This window comes from Sinohyriopsis cumingii, chromosome 6, assembly GCF_028554795.1.
Source record: "Sinohyriopsis cumingii isolate HCF-2022 chromosome 6, ASM2855479v2, whole genome shotgun sequence".
NCBI lineage: Eukaryota > Metazoa > Mollusca > Bivalvia > Unionida > Unionidae > Sinohyriopsis > Sinohyriopsis cumingii.
Window position 1 is genome coordinate 47,391,491 of NC_142966.1, and position 18,457 is coordinate 47,409,947.

Genomic DNA, 18,457 nt, shown 5'->3' on the forward strand with positions numbered 1-18,457 from the left:
AATTCCACTATTTAAGTCACTTTAGGCTGTTTCATTTGCTCAAATGCACGACTCTTCTTGGCCACCATGTCCTTTGTTTTGCACTGTATGAATGCTTGACAAAGACTTATTACAAATTTTATATCTTCATTTAAACTTGGAATACTTTACAGTGTTATCTTCAAACTGTCAGAAATATGGTAATGCAAGGAAAATCTCATCTAGAACAAGTGTGGGATTGGTGATGAATAACAACAAAATCTTTTACATTTGTACTTCCTCCAGAAGCAAAACAATTGCCATGGCCACAGGCACTTGCTTTTGTTGTTGAATAAGGAAAACTATTGAAAACACCCGCTCCCCTCCTGTAAAAAAATTCAATTTTAAATCAGGTGACAAACTTATGAAGTTTGAGATTTGCCACACACACACCCCCAATTCTGTGCTAATTTTATTAATCCTATCAGCCTATCAGTAACTTAAGTATTGTTTTGTGTAGGTTATCCAACATTAAAGAGACTCCAGTTCTACTCATGGTGTACGATTTAAATACTTTACGGCTCTGATTTCTTTACCAATACTTCCTGTACGTCACACAGGGAAATATTAAGGTCTGATGGATGGTTTTGTTTATCATTGTATTATATTTCACTGTGTGACACACCTAACGTGTAGTCCTCAAACTGGACCCAAGTAAATAAGATACAAATCAAAAGAGTAAATTCGTGTAAAAGTGGTTATTAAGTGATGAGTAAAGTACTTTGTTATAAATGGAGAACACATTTGGAATGTCTCCTTTATGCTTAACATGCAGTTGGAATAAGATAATTATCATGAAATCTGAGAGGAGGCATTATGAACCTTGTGTTAATTTGTAGAAGGTGAGTGGATGTTATCAAATCAATGTTTTTCTTTTTTCCTGACAAAAATGACATTTGTCTCAGATGAATTCTCAATTTAAAGAATGAAAAGATACATTACTAATAATTATTCATGACTGCAGAATATTAAATTACCTTGTACTGTATAGGGTAAGTATCGTTTTGTATAGATTCTCCACCTTTTTTGTAGGTTGGATAATGTTATGGCTGAAGTAGAGATACATTGCTATATTGATGAATCGTTTCATCCCAAGTTGCATTATAATTCAGAATACTTGGCCTTCTTTACTAAAACTTTGATTTTGCTTTAAATTTAAAGTCAATACCGTTAGTCCAAGGTATTATTTTATGTGTTCATAAAATATATATACAGTGGTCCCCCTCTTATATGGCCACCCCTTCTGCACCGGGAAAGTGGCCTTATAAGATGAGTGGCCTTTCCTTAGGAGGACTACATTTTTTGTGAAAAGTATATGTAATGTACGTAGTAAGAAAGCTACATACTTCAAAGCATTTAATATCTTCATTTAAAAGTAACATTAATTATTAAAAGGTTCTTCTTATAATAATAGACCTATTTCAAGTGAATATGCATTAATCGTTCTTATTCTTGGTGTAAGTGTGATATGCGAGCGGGTATTGTTGTCATGCACATTGCAAAACCATTCAACGTCATTTAAACCTTGGTACATACATCATTCTCTTTCCATTTGCTCCATTTTCCCACTGCTGCTGAATAACCTTATCGGTTATGATGTTGTTTATTCGAGTCTTTTCAGCATAAAATTGTTTTATTCATATCATTTCTTCACCTCACCTGATGTCATCAAGTAGAATAACTTACTTTCTTCTAACATAATACGTCTCCATTTACGTGATGATATGTTAATGTTTGGTAATGATTTATTTGGATGTTGCTAACTGTATGCAATTTAATTATACAGATGAAACTTTTGTAGAGTGGATGAAATGCCTTCTTCATAAAGGAAGTGATAAATGTGTTACATGATTTGTTAGTCTTTGTCTGGTACCCTGTTTTGTTCAATTTCTCTGTGTGTATGTGTGTGTGTGTTTTAATGCACAAAGCCTATGCTGACCCTGTTATGATCTTGACAATTATGTCTGGTTGTAATCATCAAAGAGAAGAACTTGACAGATTTGTGAAGCCCATAACTCTATAATAACATTGAGTCCATTTCCTGTAAACATCATCTTTTATAGACAATACTATAATATTAATCTTAGTGTTACATGTACTTTATTCAACACTTCTTTCAGTAACGGAAACTTGACATTGGGAGACATGTATTGACAATAGATATAATCTGATTACTTATGTCACGATATGAATTAATTATTGGTTCTGGATACATGAAATAAAAAGTAGTGCTTGTGAGGGGAACATTTTACATTTTTGTACTAATATGCTGGCTGCTGGTCATGTTAGAAGGGCGGCTGTTCTTGAGGGGTACTTTTGAATACAAACTCGTCGGTGCCAAGGGATTCGGGCCGTAAGAAGCAGGTGGCCGCTGGTGGGGTGGGGGGGCATTCAAGAGGGGGACTACTGTATCCTGGGACCAGTGGGGTGTACCTTTATGAGGTCTTCAAGGTCACTGTCCATTGTCATGAATCAATATAGTTTTAAACAAGTATTTTGCTCGTTAGTCCTACAGTGTGCCACACTGACTCTGAAATGCATGATGGGGATGTTGGGTTAAATCTTACTGCTTGAACAAGTGGTGCCATTTAGCCATTTTTGTAGTCGGTTGATTTCACAACTTGAGGCCAAATTTTCAAGAATGTCTAACATAGTTGGCAACCCATTTTGACATTGTTGCACAGATTAGTGTCGAATTGTTTTAGTATAACTGTACTTTGATGATTGCTGAAGTACATCCATGCACAATCAAGTGGTTGGATTTTTTTAATCTGTCAGTGAAATTTGTAGTTGGTTGAAGAGCGATGATAGCAGCGGAATGCTGATGTCAAATAACTTGTAGTAAATTTGGTTTAACAAAGGAATATGTCTGATCACATTTGACCAACATAATTAGCCATTGTTACGAGTTTGTGGTCTTAAATTAAGTAACAGAAAAAAGCAAAACCAACAAGTTTATTAGAATTCACAAATAATGTATTTCTCTCATTTACCAGATGAAAATTTAAGAGGAATTTACAGTATTGTGAATTAAATCCCAAATAATCCTAAATGTTTTATCCCAAGTCCAAAAGTATAGAATTTTTCAAAATGAATTCCAATATTGAAGTCAGTCATGAATATGTTGATGTGCACTGACAGTGTTTGATTCAGTTCACAATAATTACAAAGTAGTGTTTTAGTCCAAAAGGTCAAGGAGAGCTTTCTAATTCCAATGAATAATTTAAACTTTAAACAAACAAGTCCTCTCAAATTATATATGACATAACAGTACATGATTTCAAAGACTGAACTTAAAAGTAAATGAATAATTTTGCCTACCTCATTCTTGCATACAAATTTCACTTGACCTAAGATACAATAAAATTCCCACTTTGTGGGTCACAAGTTTACTTCCAATACATTCTAAATTTGTAAATAAGGCTAAACCTTGAAGTCAAATATCTGTAAACAAATTATTTACAACTTACAAACAGGTACACACAAAACTCTATCCTCAATCATAGACAAAAGTCAAGCACACAATATCAATTAAATATACAGTGTACATAACACAATATTTATTTCATTAAAGAAAAATACTCTTTGTCTTGATTTTGAGGAAGGAAAGCAGTCTTCAACTTATGCTTTTGTCTAGAATCGCCTTAAATCATAATGGTCATAGTTGAACATTTTCATATGGGAAGGCCATCATAGATAAGTACATTGTGCTATATGTACTTGCTTATAAGGTGAGTGAAACTGCAAACTGCACAAACCCAGGTCTGATATTACATAATGCGCTGGCAGATCTGGGTCTGTGCAGTTTGTTAGGAGTAATCAGTAAAACAAACAACAAACCCAGATTTGCAGGTGCATCATGTGACTGACACAAATCAGCTTGCAGTTTGACTTGACTTGAAAGCAAATATATATGGTAATTTAGTTAAGAATTTATCAAGTTGTTCATGTTGAAGTTTTTGCATGACATGAATAATGGCTGGTAGAGATAGTTTGGAATGTAGTATCTAACTGACTTACATATATTTGTAGGCCAGAACTTTTGCATTTGTGTTGCCATCATAATGCAGTTTCATCATAGTTTGAGCTGCTTAATTTTCAGTTATCTTTCTTAGATTTTTAGTCTACCTTATTTGCATATGATATCTTCAAGAGTTGTAGTCTGCAGCATAATCTGTGTACCTTCTGTAATTTATCCTATATTTATTTGTATATGTAATTAAAATAATGATTTCCTAGTGTGCTCTTTATTACCATACAGTGGGACCCCGCTATAACACGGTAGTTGGGAGCCATAGAATCCGACCGTGTTATGAACCGAACCGTGTTATATGCAACCAAGTCAGTTAGCTGAAAAAAATGTACCCCCCACAAAAAAAATTATTGTGGGTGGGTGGGTAATAAATGCGGGCGGTAAAATACGTGCTTCGTCGGCAAATTTGCTATCTTGAATTAATGCATATTAAATGAGAATACACCTGTAGTGAAAAGAGAGAAGACATCATATAATAGTTTACTTTATTTAGAGAACCATGAATTTGTACATAAACGTGAATACTGTTCATATATAAATGTCTAATGTATAGCATCATCAGAGTATCAATGCAGTGTACTCACCTGCGAACCCCATCATATACATTGAATCCACAATACAAGTGATTCCATCGAAAATATGCATACACAGCTTTAAAATATTCATTATTTTTGTAACAGGTCATACTGGTCTGAATGCAGTGGAAAAACGTAGCACACACTCACGTAACGAATGACAAAGCACATTTACTTTGAAGTATGTTCGAAGTCGGTAAAAGTTAGTTTGCGTTTTAAGCACTTTTTCCCTACAAAAAGTAAACTTTCACAGTACAGTTAAAGTGTTCCATTCACGTTGGAAAATGCAAAAATCCATCAGATTTCCATCACTTTTATTTAAGTTTGGTACTGACTTCCTTTGAAGAAAACTTCTTTGCTGTTATTGAAAGATTGTAGTCGGCTTTCTTTGATGGAGGGTGCATGCGCTTTTGAAGTCGCCGCTAAAGAACAGCTTTGGAGAACCAAACGAAAGTCCATTTCTTATTGTGGCGGCAACATCAAATATTTGTATTGCATGATTGAGACCGGGATTTTTTCCATTTGCTGAGTACGTTTTCATGACAGTCGGTGCTTCAAAGGTAATCTGTTTCCTTTGAAATTTTAGCAAACTGTTTTATCTGGATATATTTTTAAAAGATATTGGTCGTCATTTAGACTATTCTAGTTACTGTCCCTCCATGCCTACTGAATAAACCAATTAGATTTTTTTATTTTTTATTTTCTTTATTTTTACATTTGTCGTAGCAGTGTGATGCTGCCTTCTACACATGCGTCTGCAAATTAACAATGGGTCAACGGACGATAGAGACGCAGGTGTTCTGATGACATAGATTATTACAAAAAAACGTGAGTGTTCTGAAGGATTTAATTCAGAGTGAAAAGAAGAGGAATTTTACTTACCATCCACACACAAATGCCAGTCTTTGTAAATATATTAATTACTAGCTAGCGGCCGAAAATCCGATGAAAGACAGATTACGAGAGAATGCCATGTCCAGTTGATCTCCGTTACCAGAAATGTCAACAGCAAAAAAGCGGATATTTCACAAGATACAGAACTCATGCAAGATGTCAGGATAAGCGGATTATGATATAACAATGCACTGTTTAGATAGTTTGTCAGTATAGACAAAGAAATTGTTTATGTTACAATATATAAATTTCAGTGCATTTTATATCCAGTTTGCGGCTTCCTTTCATGGGGCCTCTGAATATCTGCACTCCAAACCAATGGTTGTATTTAAAATTTTAAACAGCCAACAATGTCACCAACAAATAAAAAATCCACATGGTATGTTTTGCAGCCAATAAGGAAAAATAATCCAAGTTCGCGACATTGGCGAAGACCTACGCGATCCCAGAATAAAATTTTTATGTGGTTTTTTTTCTTCTTCTTCTTACTTTTAAGAACAAAGAAAAAGTACTTTTTCATGTACAAGAAAAATACTTTTTCATGTATGAGAAAAATACATATAAAATTTCAGGTGCCAAGCCACAATCATCGTGCATTTTTTATTCATACGCGATCTCTATCCCAAAATGATAAGCAACTTTTTACGTTTTTTTCGTATTTTTTAAGAAAATATTTTGTGCACAAGAAAAATATATGTATATGAAATTTCGGGAGCCACGCCACGACCGTGTTATATCCGAATTCGCGTTATAACGGAGCGCGTTATAGCGGGGTCACACTGTATTAATATAATACTACTAATACTTTGTACGGTATTCAGAGAGATCCCTTTAAATGATTTCTGTATAAAAAAAATTAAATCCTGAAAAATGAAAATCATTCCGATCATAACAAAAGCTATACTGTGTTTTGTTCTATGTGCTAACAGGACTGCTTAGAAAGGCTGTTATATTAACAATGTTGTGTATATGCACTAAAAGGAATTGCATTGTATATCCATTTTTGTATATACTGCTAACTTTAGTGATAGTGATTTAATTGTTTAAAAAATGCTGAAATTGACTATTAAAAAAATCAGTTAATGGCCTCCGCGATGTTAAGCTGGATGTTTAAGAAAACTGAGGTAACCTGGACTAAAGAGACAGCTAACATGAGAGTAAGAGCATGCCTTGGTTCACATTTACAGAGTAGTCAGGTAAATGTTAGTCAGTATTTTTTTTTAAGTAGCCCTGCTTTTTCACAGTGGGAAAGAATGCAGACATAAAACAGGTGCATAGATTGTCTTAACTACAGTAATACAAATGTAAATAATGGTAAATATACAACTGTTCCAGATTCGGCTTTTTGTTGATTATTTGGAGTTATATTGTTTAGATCCAACAGCAACAAGGGAACCAGAGAAAGAGGACCCCCCAGCACCTGTAACAACAGCAACATCAACAACAACAACAACACCAATAACACCAGTACCAGCCACAACGGTCACAAAGGCTGTCAAACAGGAAGAAAAAACTGAAAAGATAGTTCCTCAGAGGAGGCAAAGACGACAGAAACATCATGACAGTACGTCCAAAGATGATGAAAAGGTAAGGAACCAGGTAATGTTTCTGACAGTGATAGTGTTAGGATTGACTTAGAATGTAAAGTTAAATGATTCATTTATAACATTTAATTAAATATGGTAAAATACAATGAACACCCATACGGAACAATCCAGATAATGTCATTTAACTACGCCAATTTTAATTTACCAAGAACCTGTACTCTGCCTAGTTCTTAACATGTCATTTAAATTAAAATTAAAGATTCTTTTATCAAAATGTGTGAATATATTTCAACAATACTGCCAAGTCACTACTAAATGTTTTGTCAAAATTAGAGCAAACAAAAGAAAACTTACAGCAGGATTTGTACATGCTATGTAGGCTAAAATATCAAAGTGTTAGAGCAGGGGCAGATAAATATGTTACCTGGCAGCCCAAGACAACCAAATTTTCACTATAGGCAACCAGGAAGCTTGCATCTGACTGGACAAACAGATTCTTCTTGCCTGTAGGTTAGGAATACAATATGCATATATTGCATTCCTGAGAAACATCACGTCAAATTCTCATGACTCAAAATCCATTCATCAAAGGGGAGTGAAACCCATACAGTTATGACTGTTCCTGCTTGGGAACCCATGCTGCAAATTCACATGTATATGTGTGAATTATACACCTCTCGGAGTGTATTTTTCTGCTTGGGTGTTAATTTCACGAAACACAAGACTCTAGTAAGTCGAATACCCGTAAATCGGTAGTTTACTGTAGTGTTTTTACTTTGATGTAGTTAATAGTGGGATCCTTACTTGTAGCTCAACTGGTCATAGACCAGAAGAGCTTATGGGATGGTCTGTAATCCTTCGTCTGTTCATATGTTAGAACCAGTTTCTTATTGCAGGAGGATTGCCGTGAAAACTTTATACACATGTATATCCTATGATCCAATTCGCCATAAGTGAAAATGGTGCCACTTGGACATCCAATATATCCAGAGTGGCTATCTTGAAATTCTTATCACTACTTCTAGTGAATGGATTGTTATATGAACAATAGGTTTTCACTAACAGACTTTTTATGTTTGTTTTTTTAAATTGGTCTTAAATGAAAATGGTGCCAATCTGATGTGCCATATAGCCTGTATGACAGCCATCTTGAAAATCTTGTTTATGCTACTTCTGCTGAATGGGAAGTCATATTGACATGGGTTCTGACCAAAAGAGTTTTTATGATGTCTTGCTGGTCATAAATAAAAATGGAGCTAGAAGTGATGTCCATTCTGGCCACAACAGCACTCATCATTAACATTTTTTATCGCTACTCCTCTGAAAGAATAAGTCATGTTGACATCGGTTTTCACCAGAAGACTTATTGTGTCTTCTTGGTTCTACATGAAGATGGTGCTGCCTGCATATCACAGCAGCCATTTTTTGAAAATTTCCTAAATTTATTGTCGTTTCAATATATGATTTTTACTGAACGACTGAAGCTTAGCCAGATAAAGTGTAAATATGTAGTTAAAATGTCCTATTAATAGAGCTCTAATTTTCACAACAGTTTAACATTTTATGTAAAAATTCATGTTGAGCATAAGATTGTGCTGAAGTTAAATGACACAGTGTTTAATTCCTGCATGAGGTGATATTTTCTGCCTTAAAAAATCTTCATGATAATTGACATACAGTATGAATGAGGATCCCTACACTAAAGAAATTATTTATCTCTTTTTTGCTAATAAATACAACTGTATTTTTAGTTCTACTGGCCAAGGACTAGAAGAAATTGTGGGATGGCCTGTTGTCCCTCATCAGTCCATTAGCACAAATTTGTTTTTGCTTCTTCTTCTGAATTACTTGCAGGATTGTGATGGAACTTTATACACACATTCATCCCATGGTCTCTTTGGCCCTGAATGAAAATGGATGTTGGTTGGTAGTCAGTATGTCTAATCCAATGACCATCTTAAAAATTGTGTCCCTGCTTCTCTTCCTATATGAATGGACATAGCAGCATTTTATGAGATATGATTGGTCGTACATGAAATCTAATATCTAGCATGACAAATTTTCTGTTAAATATTTCATAGTAAGATTAAGATGCTGAAATATATCAGTGGGAGAAGAATGATATCGTCACAGTGGCCATACCAATTGTATTGCCACAGTAGTCATACCACTTGTATTGCCACAGTAGTCATACCAATTGTATTGCCACAGTAGTCATACCACTTGTATTGCCACAGTAGTCATACCACTTGTATTGCCACAGGAGTCATAATACTTGTATTGCCACAGTAGTCATACCACTTGTATTGCCACAGTAGTCATACCATTTGTATTGCCAAAGTAGTCATACCACTTGTATTGCCACAGTAGTCATACCAATTGTAATACCACAGTAGTCATACCAATTGTATTGCCACAGTAGTTATGCCAGTTGTATTGCCACAGTAGTCATAATACTTGTATTGCCACAGTAGTCATACCACTTGTATTGCCACAGTAGTCATACCACTTGTATTGCCACAGTAGTCATACCAGTTGTATTGCCACAGTAGTCATACCACTTGTATTGCCACAGTAGTCATACCAATTGTATTGCCAAAGTAGTCATACCACTTGTATTGCCACAGTAGTCATACCACTTGTATTGCCACAGTAGTCATACCAATTGTATTGCCACAGTAGTCATACCACTTGTATTGCCACAGTAGTCATACCAATTGTATTGCCAAAGTAGTCATAATACCTTTATTGCCACAGTTCACTATCACTTTTGGAACTACTTTTTTCATTTAGGAACTGTATCTGTCCTTACATATGTTATTCAAACCTGCATTTGCCTTCTTTTTTTCTGCTCTTTCTCGCACCCTGTCTCTCTCCCCCTCTCCACAACAGGATGTACAGATAGTCTAGTGTAAATGTATTCGGTCAGTGAGATATCGTAAAGAAATGCCTAAAAACGAACTCCAGAATTTTGGTCTTCAGGTATTACCTTTCTTAGTTATTTTGACTCGCATCATTTGAAAATGATGGATAAATTGGGCGTTGATTAAAGTTTATTGCAAACTGAAATTAAATAACAATTGCAAATTAGATACAGCATCTGCTGCCAAACTAGACTGTGAACTTGTCAAGGCCAAATAAAAATTAGAAATAAACAAAATAAACAACCAAAATCTTTACAACCATTAAAAAATCTTTTAAAGATGTTACTGTGAAGTCTCTCAATACAAACACTTGCCGATGTTTCTACACTACCCCATCCTTACAGTATCAATCAATCTGTGAATGAAATTGTGTTAAGAGAAGAAAAAAATCCCTTCATTTTCATGCAAATAGTCATTATTTAAATAAAATGCTGTTAGAAGCATATGTACAAGCTAAATTTGTGAAACAATGCTGTCCCAAAATTATTGCAAAATTTATTAACGTTTTTATCAATGTACTTGCTGTATTACAGAACTTAATCACATTGATGCCAACTGGAGAAAATCCATGCAAGTTGACATTTTCTGCTTTTAAAAATTATATAATAAAATCAATGTTTTTAATAGATTAATGGAAATGTTTTACGAATGCAATTCAAACATTGTATTGCCACAAAATGCTTTATTTGCTACTACTCCCACAACATGGAGAGACACTTTAAGATGTCAAGTTGCTTCTGAATGAAGATGGTGCCAATCTCTTGTTCGTTATGCCCACCATAACGACCACGTTGAAAAACTTGTTATTGCTACTCCTCCTGATGGCCATATCAACATGGATTTTCACCAAAAGATCTGTGATGCTAATTTGTCCACAATGAAAATAGTACCAATCAAATATGGCCACATTGAAAATTTTGTTATTGCTTCTATCTTGAACAGAGGTCATATTGACATGGAATTACAATGAAAGACTGCTTATAATGTCTGGTTGGTCGTAGATAAAAGCCATCTTGAAAATGCTAACACCACTTCCTTTAAAGGGTTAGTCATATCGAAACAAGTATTTTACTAAAACACTTCTCATGGTATGTAGTTGGTCCCAATTGAAAATGATCCTGACATGACCTTCCAGAATTTGGAGGGAAAAAAATGCTTATCAGATGCTTCTGCATTACAGGTTTCCATATCAACATTAAAAAAGTACAAAATTATTTCTTGCAATACATAGTTATTCCAAAATGCTGCCTTGACCCTGAAAATATGTATATGACTACTCGTCCTGAACAGATGCGCATGTGATTATGGGGTTTTCCCAAAATCCCTGTTATGACACTATATTAGCTGGTTCTGAATGAAAATGTATTTATCTTACCTCCTCCATGTCACAGAATGGTGGATCTGGACTACCTTATGTTGAAATCATGGAACTCAGAGGCTAGCAAAATGGATGTTGGTTTCATGGAACTTGGGGTGGAGGTGGTGGCACAATGCTTGGTTGGGCTCATTAATTGATAATTAATGTGTGATGCTTATATTAAATACAAACTAATCACCTTTTTCATCTTCATTTAAACAGGAGGAAAAAGACAAAGCTCCTAAGAAAAAGAAGAAAAGAAAGGCCAAAAAAGAAAAAGAAGAATCTTCCATAGACCCTCCAATTGATCCTGATGAACCTACATACTGTTTGTGTGAGCAAGTTTCTTATGGGGAAATGATTGGTTGTGACAATGATGCCTGTGCTATTGAATGGTTCCATTTTAATTGTGTAGGACTCGCCACAAAACCTAAAGGAAGGTGGTATTGCCCAAATTGTCGAGGGGAATCAAGCAAAGTGATGCGGAAAATATAGCACCAACCATGCTTATCAAACCGTTACATCATTTATGTGTAAATGCAGTTGTGCTCCCTTCCTCTGATTTAAGACCACTTTGTCTTACAGCAGTAAAACCTGTCTTGAAGGACCATCTCATCTGCCTAAAAGTTATGATTTCACAACACAGGTAGTTTAACTATTGAAGTCATAACCTAAGACACAGTGGATATGTTCTAATGTAGTACAGTTGTACTTTTTTATTCCTGCCACAAGGGTATCCCATTTTTCAAAGCAACCTTGTAAATGCAGAAAAGTTCATTTCATAAAAGGAAGACAGCTGGATTTCATTCCTTATACAATTTGTACGATATTTGCTGTGGCAGAGTTCATACATAGTATCAGATAATCACTGGAAAACTCATTTTCCGTGATTACACATCAGTGATTGCTTTGTCTTCTTGGCATGTTATTGTACAAATACTGTATGTTGAAAATAATACAATTAAACATTGTATAATGCTTTCAGTTGATAGTTCACAGTGTTATATATTTTAGTCTGTGACTGAAAGATCTACTATCTTATGATGTCATTTATGGTAACATTACATCGATCTATAAATCAAAAAAAAAATTTTTTTGAAAAGTATTTAGTAATGAGTTTGAATCAACAAGACTCTTGCATGGCTCTGTGAAATCTGACATTTGAGGGTCTGGTAAAGGTTTCATTGACTGCTGTTTCCATTAGATTGCACTTTAATCAGCTAAACTACAGAAACATTTATTGCCGTCTCAAAATCCATCTGGACATACATATATTCTTCAATCATTTATGCCTCAGATTTTATTGTAAGCTTAACTGGATATCATTAAATGTTTTTTGTATAGACAAAGATGCAGGAATTGTGTCTGTCAACCAGTGAAACTATTATCGCAATGACTTTTAATGTCACTTCATCTCCTCAATCACTTAACTCTATCAAACATTTGGAAAACATTTTTACAGAGAAGTTTTCTTTTTGTACCATGTTATTGTTTGGCAGAAATCTCTCAGAGCTATCCAAGAGGTTTTGTTTAGCAAGACCCTTGTTTTGCAGAGATCACACAGAACTGTGTTAGAAATCTGGTTCAGCAAGATGCTTGTTTTACAGAAATCACAGAGCTAATGAATTGGTGGAATGTTTAGTTTTTTTTTTAAATTGACATTTTTACATAGATAAGAGTCCAAGTAATCCACAATTATTGAAAAATTAATAGGTTGGTGTGCTTGTTAATGTGCTAATTTCATGTGAATATTTATCCCCAAGTTATGGTTTCATAGACAAGTGTAGGAAAATAGTACCTGTCACTAATTTCACTTGCAGTAATAGCTCCAGGAATATTTAAAATTCATCATATTTATGTAGGTTAAAGATCATATACTCCTTACCAAATACTCTATAAGAAAATGCCATGTTGGCAAATGAATACTTTTTAAGTATGATATAGTTATGGATATGAGTAGGTTTTCTGCATATTTTTCATTGACTTTTTGAGGGCTGCTGTGATTGTTAAGATTGTATAATAATTTTTCTCGTTTTAAGACACAAAAGTCACAACCACATCAAGAAATTTCTCTACCAGTATTCATGGTACTATGATGTACCTAGGCAAAAAGTAAATCACATCACAGCTAGTCTGTCCCAGAATTCTTAGCATTATGATACACCTAGGTAAAAAGTGAATCACATCACAGCTAGTCTGTCCCAGAATTCTTAGTATTATGATACACCTAGGTAAATAGTGAATCACATCACAGCTAATCTGTCCCAGAATTCTTAGCATTATGATGCACCTAGGTAAAAAGTGAATCACATCACAGCTAATCTGTCCCAGAATTCTTAGCATTATGATGCACGTAGGTAAAAAGTGAATCACATCACAGCTAGTCTGTCCCAGAATTCTTAGCATTATGATGCACCTAGGTAAAAAGTGAATCACATCACAGCTAGTCTGTCCCAGAATTCTTAGCATTATGATACACCTAGGTAGATAGTGAATCACATCACAGCTAATCTGTCCCAGAATTCTTAGCATTATGATGCACCTAGGTAAAAAGTGAATCACATCACAGCTAATCTGTCCCAGAATTCTTAGCATTATGATGCACCTAGGTAAAAAGTGAATCACATCACAGCTAATCTGTCCCAGAATTCTTAGCATTATGATACACCTAGGTAAAAAGTGAATCACATCACAGCTAATCTGTCCCAGAATTCTTAGCATTATGATACACCTAGGTAAAAGTAACATTATGACCAGACTCTCCCATCATTCATGACACTATGAGACTCCTAGTTAAAAAGTGACATATCAATCATATCCTAATATAATGATCATGTCATTTCAAGCTGTGCAGTAAGAATGAATTTGACAAAAGCAGACAACTTTGATATTTCCTTTAGAATTGTCTTATTAAGAATGAATTTGACAAAAGCAGACAGCTTTATTATTTCCTTTAAAACTGTCTTATTAAGAATGAATTTGACAAAAGCAAACACCTTTAATATTTCCTTCAGTAACTATCTTTTAAGGAACTGTTTGACACTAAGGTTAGTTAGAAATGATTTTATATGAACAATATGTGCATTAAATATTCTGATGTCATAAGAATGGAGTGGGGCAAAATAGTCAGTTAATATATAAACAACAATTTTCATATGCAATTAATTTTCATGAAATTTTCAAGTCTTGATGAATTTTTACAATATGCCAAAAATGACTGTTTACACTTCAGGCATATCCATTATACTTGTTCTGATGAAGGTTTGCAGCCAAAGAGCTCACTGAATTTAAATTTTTCAAATTTACTTAGTCTAAATTCAACTTTATTAATTTGCTTTATCCAATGCAGTGTATGCACCTTGTCTAAAAGTATTTCCTGTCCAGCATTACTGGTATTGTATGCGATGGGAATGTATATGCATCTTCTTAATACAAAATGCATACAATGTCATAGTGCATTGTCACATTCAAAAACTATTTACAATCACTTCCGGTTCTTTTTTATTTCTGGTTTCCCATTTTGGTAGTTTTCGTTTCCAACTACCAAAATACTTAATGAACAGTGATCAGCTGTCAAGAATTAAGATTATAAATTGTAGTACCTATAAAAATTTAATGTTTTTTACATGTGCTATAAAGGTAAATGAATGCATATAATTTGCAACATTCCTTCTGACTTAGACTTTTTATTAGCTCTTCTTTTATAACCATGCTAAATCTGAAAGCATTGTTTTCACAGAATCTCATAGTTAAGCTTTTGACCTCATTACAAGGGAGACAACTGATGATAAAGAATTTAATTCATTGGGTTGGAATATTTGGACCAAGGGAATTACATCTAACTGAAATCAAATGGGAGTAAAATCTCATTTTCAACTTCTTCTGTCAGTAGACTGTTTGGCATTATTCATAGAAAGCAGAATGGCCAACAGATGGAATGAATATCTGTTAATAAGTGTTTATATCTTGGTACGTATATAGCACTTTGTGTGGGAATAGCAACACTGTAGTGTACTGTAGTGACACTGTATGCATTTTGTATTAAAAAGATGCCTATACATTCCAAACTCATACAATACCTGTAATGCTGGACAGGAATTACTTTTAGACGAGGTGCATTCATTGCATTGGATAAAGCAAATTAATAAAGTTGAATTTAGACTAAGTAAAGTTTTTAAGGGAAAGTCAATGAAAATATCCAATTAAAACTTTACATTAAGATCAAGTTAGTCAGTTTGTATACTGTTGTTTTGGACACCTAGAATTATGAATCCATATTAAAGCAATCATTTCTGCTCAACATTTTCTTCAAATTCACTCCATCAGATATTTTAGTTATTGATAGGAATGAGTTTTAACTCACCAGGTCATAGACCAGAATAGCTTATGGGATTAACTGTTGTCCATTACTCTTCATCCAACGGTCCAGGTCCATTGTATTTTTATAGCACAACTTTGTTACTGCTACTCTAAAACTACTCGGAGGATTGCTATGAAACTTGAAACACTAACTCTTCCCAAGGATTGGTTGGTCCTACATGAAAATGGTGCTGCTCAGATACTCAATATAGCTACAATGGCAGTCATCTTGAAAATTTTGTTATCATTAGGATACAACAGCGATCTTGAAAATCTTGTTAATTCTACTAATCCCGACCAGCAAGTCAAACCGGGCTTGACTTTTTTTTAAAGTACTAACTGCATTTTGCTGTTGCAGTAATTTGAAGTAGCTAAAATGAGGCAATTTTTATGTCCACAAGCTTATTTATTGTTTTGAATATAAAATTTCACTAGCAAGAAACCTCTTGTTTATCTCCTTTTCTCAGCTTGTTGTTTACTGGTACATCAGGATTGTACTTTTCAATGTGCTAGATTGCTAACGTTAATTTCGAACCTTGTTATATCAGCATGGACTTCTCACTGGAAGACTTCTTGTGGTGTCTAGTAGGTGGTAAATAAAAGTTGTGCTGATCTTATAACCAATATGGCTGCCACAGCTGCCAGCTTGAAAACCTTATTGCTGTTCCTTATAGATGGAAAATCACATTGACATTGGGTTTTCACCAGAAGACTTCTTATGACATCTACTTGGTACTGATATGGCATTTAGAATGGCCACCATGGCAACAACCTTGTTTTTGTTACTCCTTCTGAATGAAAAGTTACATCAGCATGGGGTATTCACTAGAAGATCAGGATTCGTAGTTGGTCCTGAATTAAAATGTGCCGATCTTGTTGCTACTCTAAAATTAAAAGTCATACTAATATGGGATTTTTCACTAAAAGACTTCACATGGTGTCAAATTAGTTCTGAATGAAAATGATCCCAGTCTGGCATCCAGTATGGCAAGCATGATGTCTACTCCCTGAGAAATTGTTGATCACATCGGCATAGTTTTCACCAAAAGTCTTCTAACGATATCAAGTTGGTCCTAACTGATAATGGCGCCATTCATACATCCAATAAGCTGCGATGATGAACATAATGAAGATTTTGTCACTAATTCTCCTGATTAGATGGTCATACTGGCATATGGCTTGGACTAAAAGGTTTTCTAATGATGTCTAATTTATCCTCAGTGAAAATTAGGCCAGTCTTACATCCCATAGTGGCTAATTTAAAAATCATATCACTCACAAATATTCAAGATGATTTAGCATTTTTTTAAAAAAAACTGTCTGGTCTTTAATTCCTGAAAATTCTTTTCAGTCACTAGAGCATCGGTCCCTTCAAGAGACTCATATTCCTATTTTATTTTGGATTACACTAATAGCCGATACAAATTTTGCAAGGCTAGCAGTTCTAAGACTGTTGTGTTCAGAATGTTTTTTTTTGACAAGATGTTTTTATGTTTATTTTTACTTGAATAATGTTCTACTTTATGATTACTGCAAAAACAAAATGGGTTAACTTTAATTTTCCTTGTAGAAGAAAAGAGGATATGGTGTTTATTAGGCAGATAGCATTTTTTTCAAACTACCATATCACTATCGTCTACACCATGTATATGCTAATTACATGTATTTGTTCGACTTTGATGTTATGTGGTTGATAAATGAATGTTTGCATCTATCTAACCTTGTTTAACAACAAAAGAATCCAACTGTATTGCCAAACATAATAAAACAATCAGTGTCTCCAGATTTTACCACATGTTTGAGGGAATGTACCAATTGTCAGTCACATGGAATTAGCTACTACAAGATCATTACCAATTCTTCACTCTGCAATGTATGCTAAATTGCAGAGGGAAACATGAAGACAATGCAAAGTATATTTGTCTGAATAATATAAATAGTACATTTCATTTTGAATGATTGTGGTAACCAGTTCTGTGTAGCAACTGATGCAGGCCCTCTAAAGCATCTCAAGGATTCTGATGGCTCAAAGTGGTTGAGAAACTTTTTGGCAGAGCATGATGGGTGTCAGGTTTGTGGCTAAGGCAGCTTCTCTGTCAATGACATGGCTTCCACAGAAACCATGTTCACGATTTATCATTCATTGAGTGTTTATATTATACACAGTATAGCTTAGACAATTTGCAAGTTATGCATAGGACTATTTATAGTATCATTTCTATAGATACATTCTGCATCAGTTTTTGTAAAGGGTATTTATTGTTCTTTCCATGACCCTTTAAATAAAAATTTGAAGACTATCAGCATTTTGAATCGTAAAACCATTTAACATCGTATCGATTGAAATAATTATACACTTACCATCTGCACGCACAAACACATACACACACACATGACAAGTAAACTTTGAAACTGATTTTTCCTTGGGTATCAGGGACACTTTTCAAAATAAACAGTTGCCTCACACTGTAACATTATGAACCTCCCTTTCTTTAAAAATGTGTTAATAATAAAGCATCAGCTATACAGTACACAAACCCAGATCTTCTATCATATAATTCTCTCCAATATGCATCATCACTACAAGTTCATCTCGGTGAGTGTAATGATGGGTTGTGGCATGGACAGGGAGGACAGACAGCAGCATAAACTAGAATGACAGACAGTGAGCAGAGACAGCAGCATGGACTAGAATGACAGCAGCATGAACTAGAATGACAGACAGTGAGCAGCATGGACAGGAAGGACAG

The 18,457-nt window shown here is 34.5% G+C and overlaps 1 protein-coding gene across 1 annotated transcript in view; it reads left to right on the plus strand.

The window, feature by feature from the left end:
- The window catches only part of LOC149796871 (inhibitor of growth protein 1-like), a 29,104-nt gene extending 11,097 nt beyond the window's left edge, over positions 1–18,007 (plus strand). Inside the window, exons 3-4 of the mRNA XM_089961517.1 lie at positions 6,896–7,107; positions 11,571–18,007. Coding sequence (XP_089817643.1) covers positions 6,896–7,107; positions 11,571–11,843 — 485 coding nt within the window. The 3' untranslated portion in view covers positions 11,844–18,007. The remainder of the gene's footprint in view (positions 1–6,895; positions 7,108–11,570) is intronic.
- Positions 18,008–18,457: the final 450 nt, after the last annotated feature.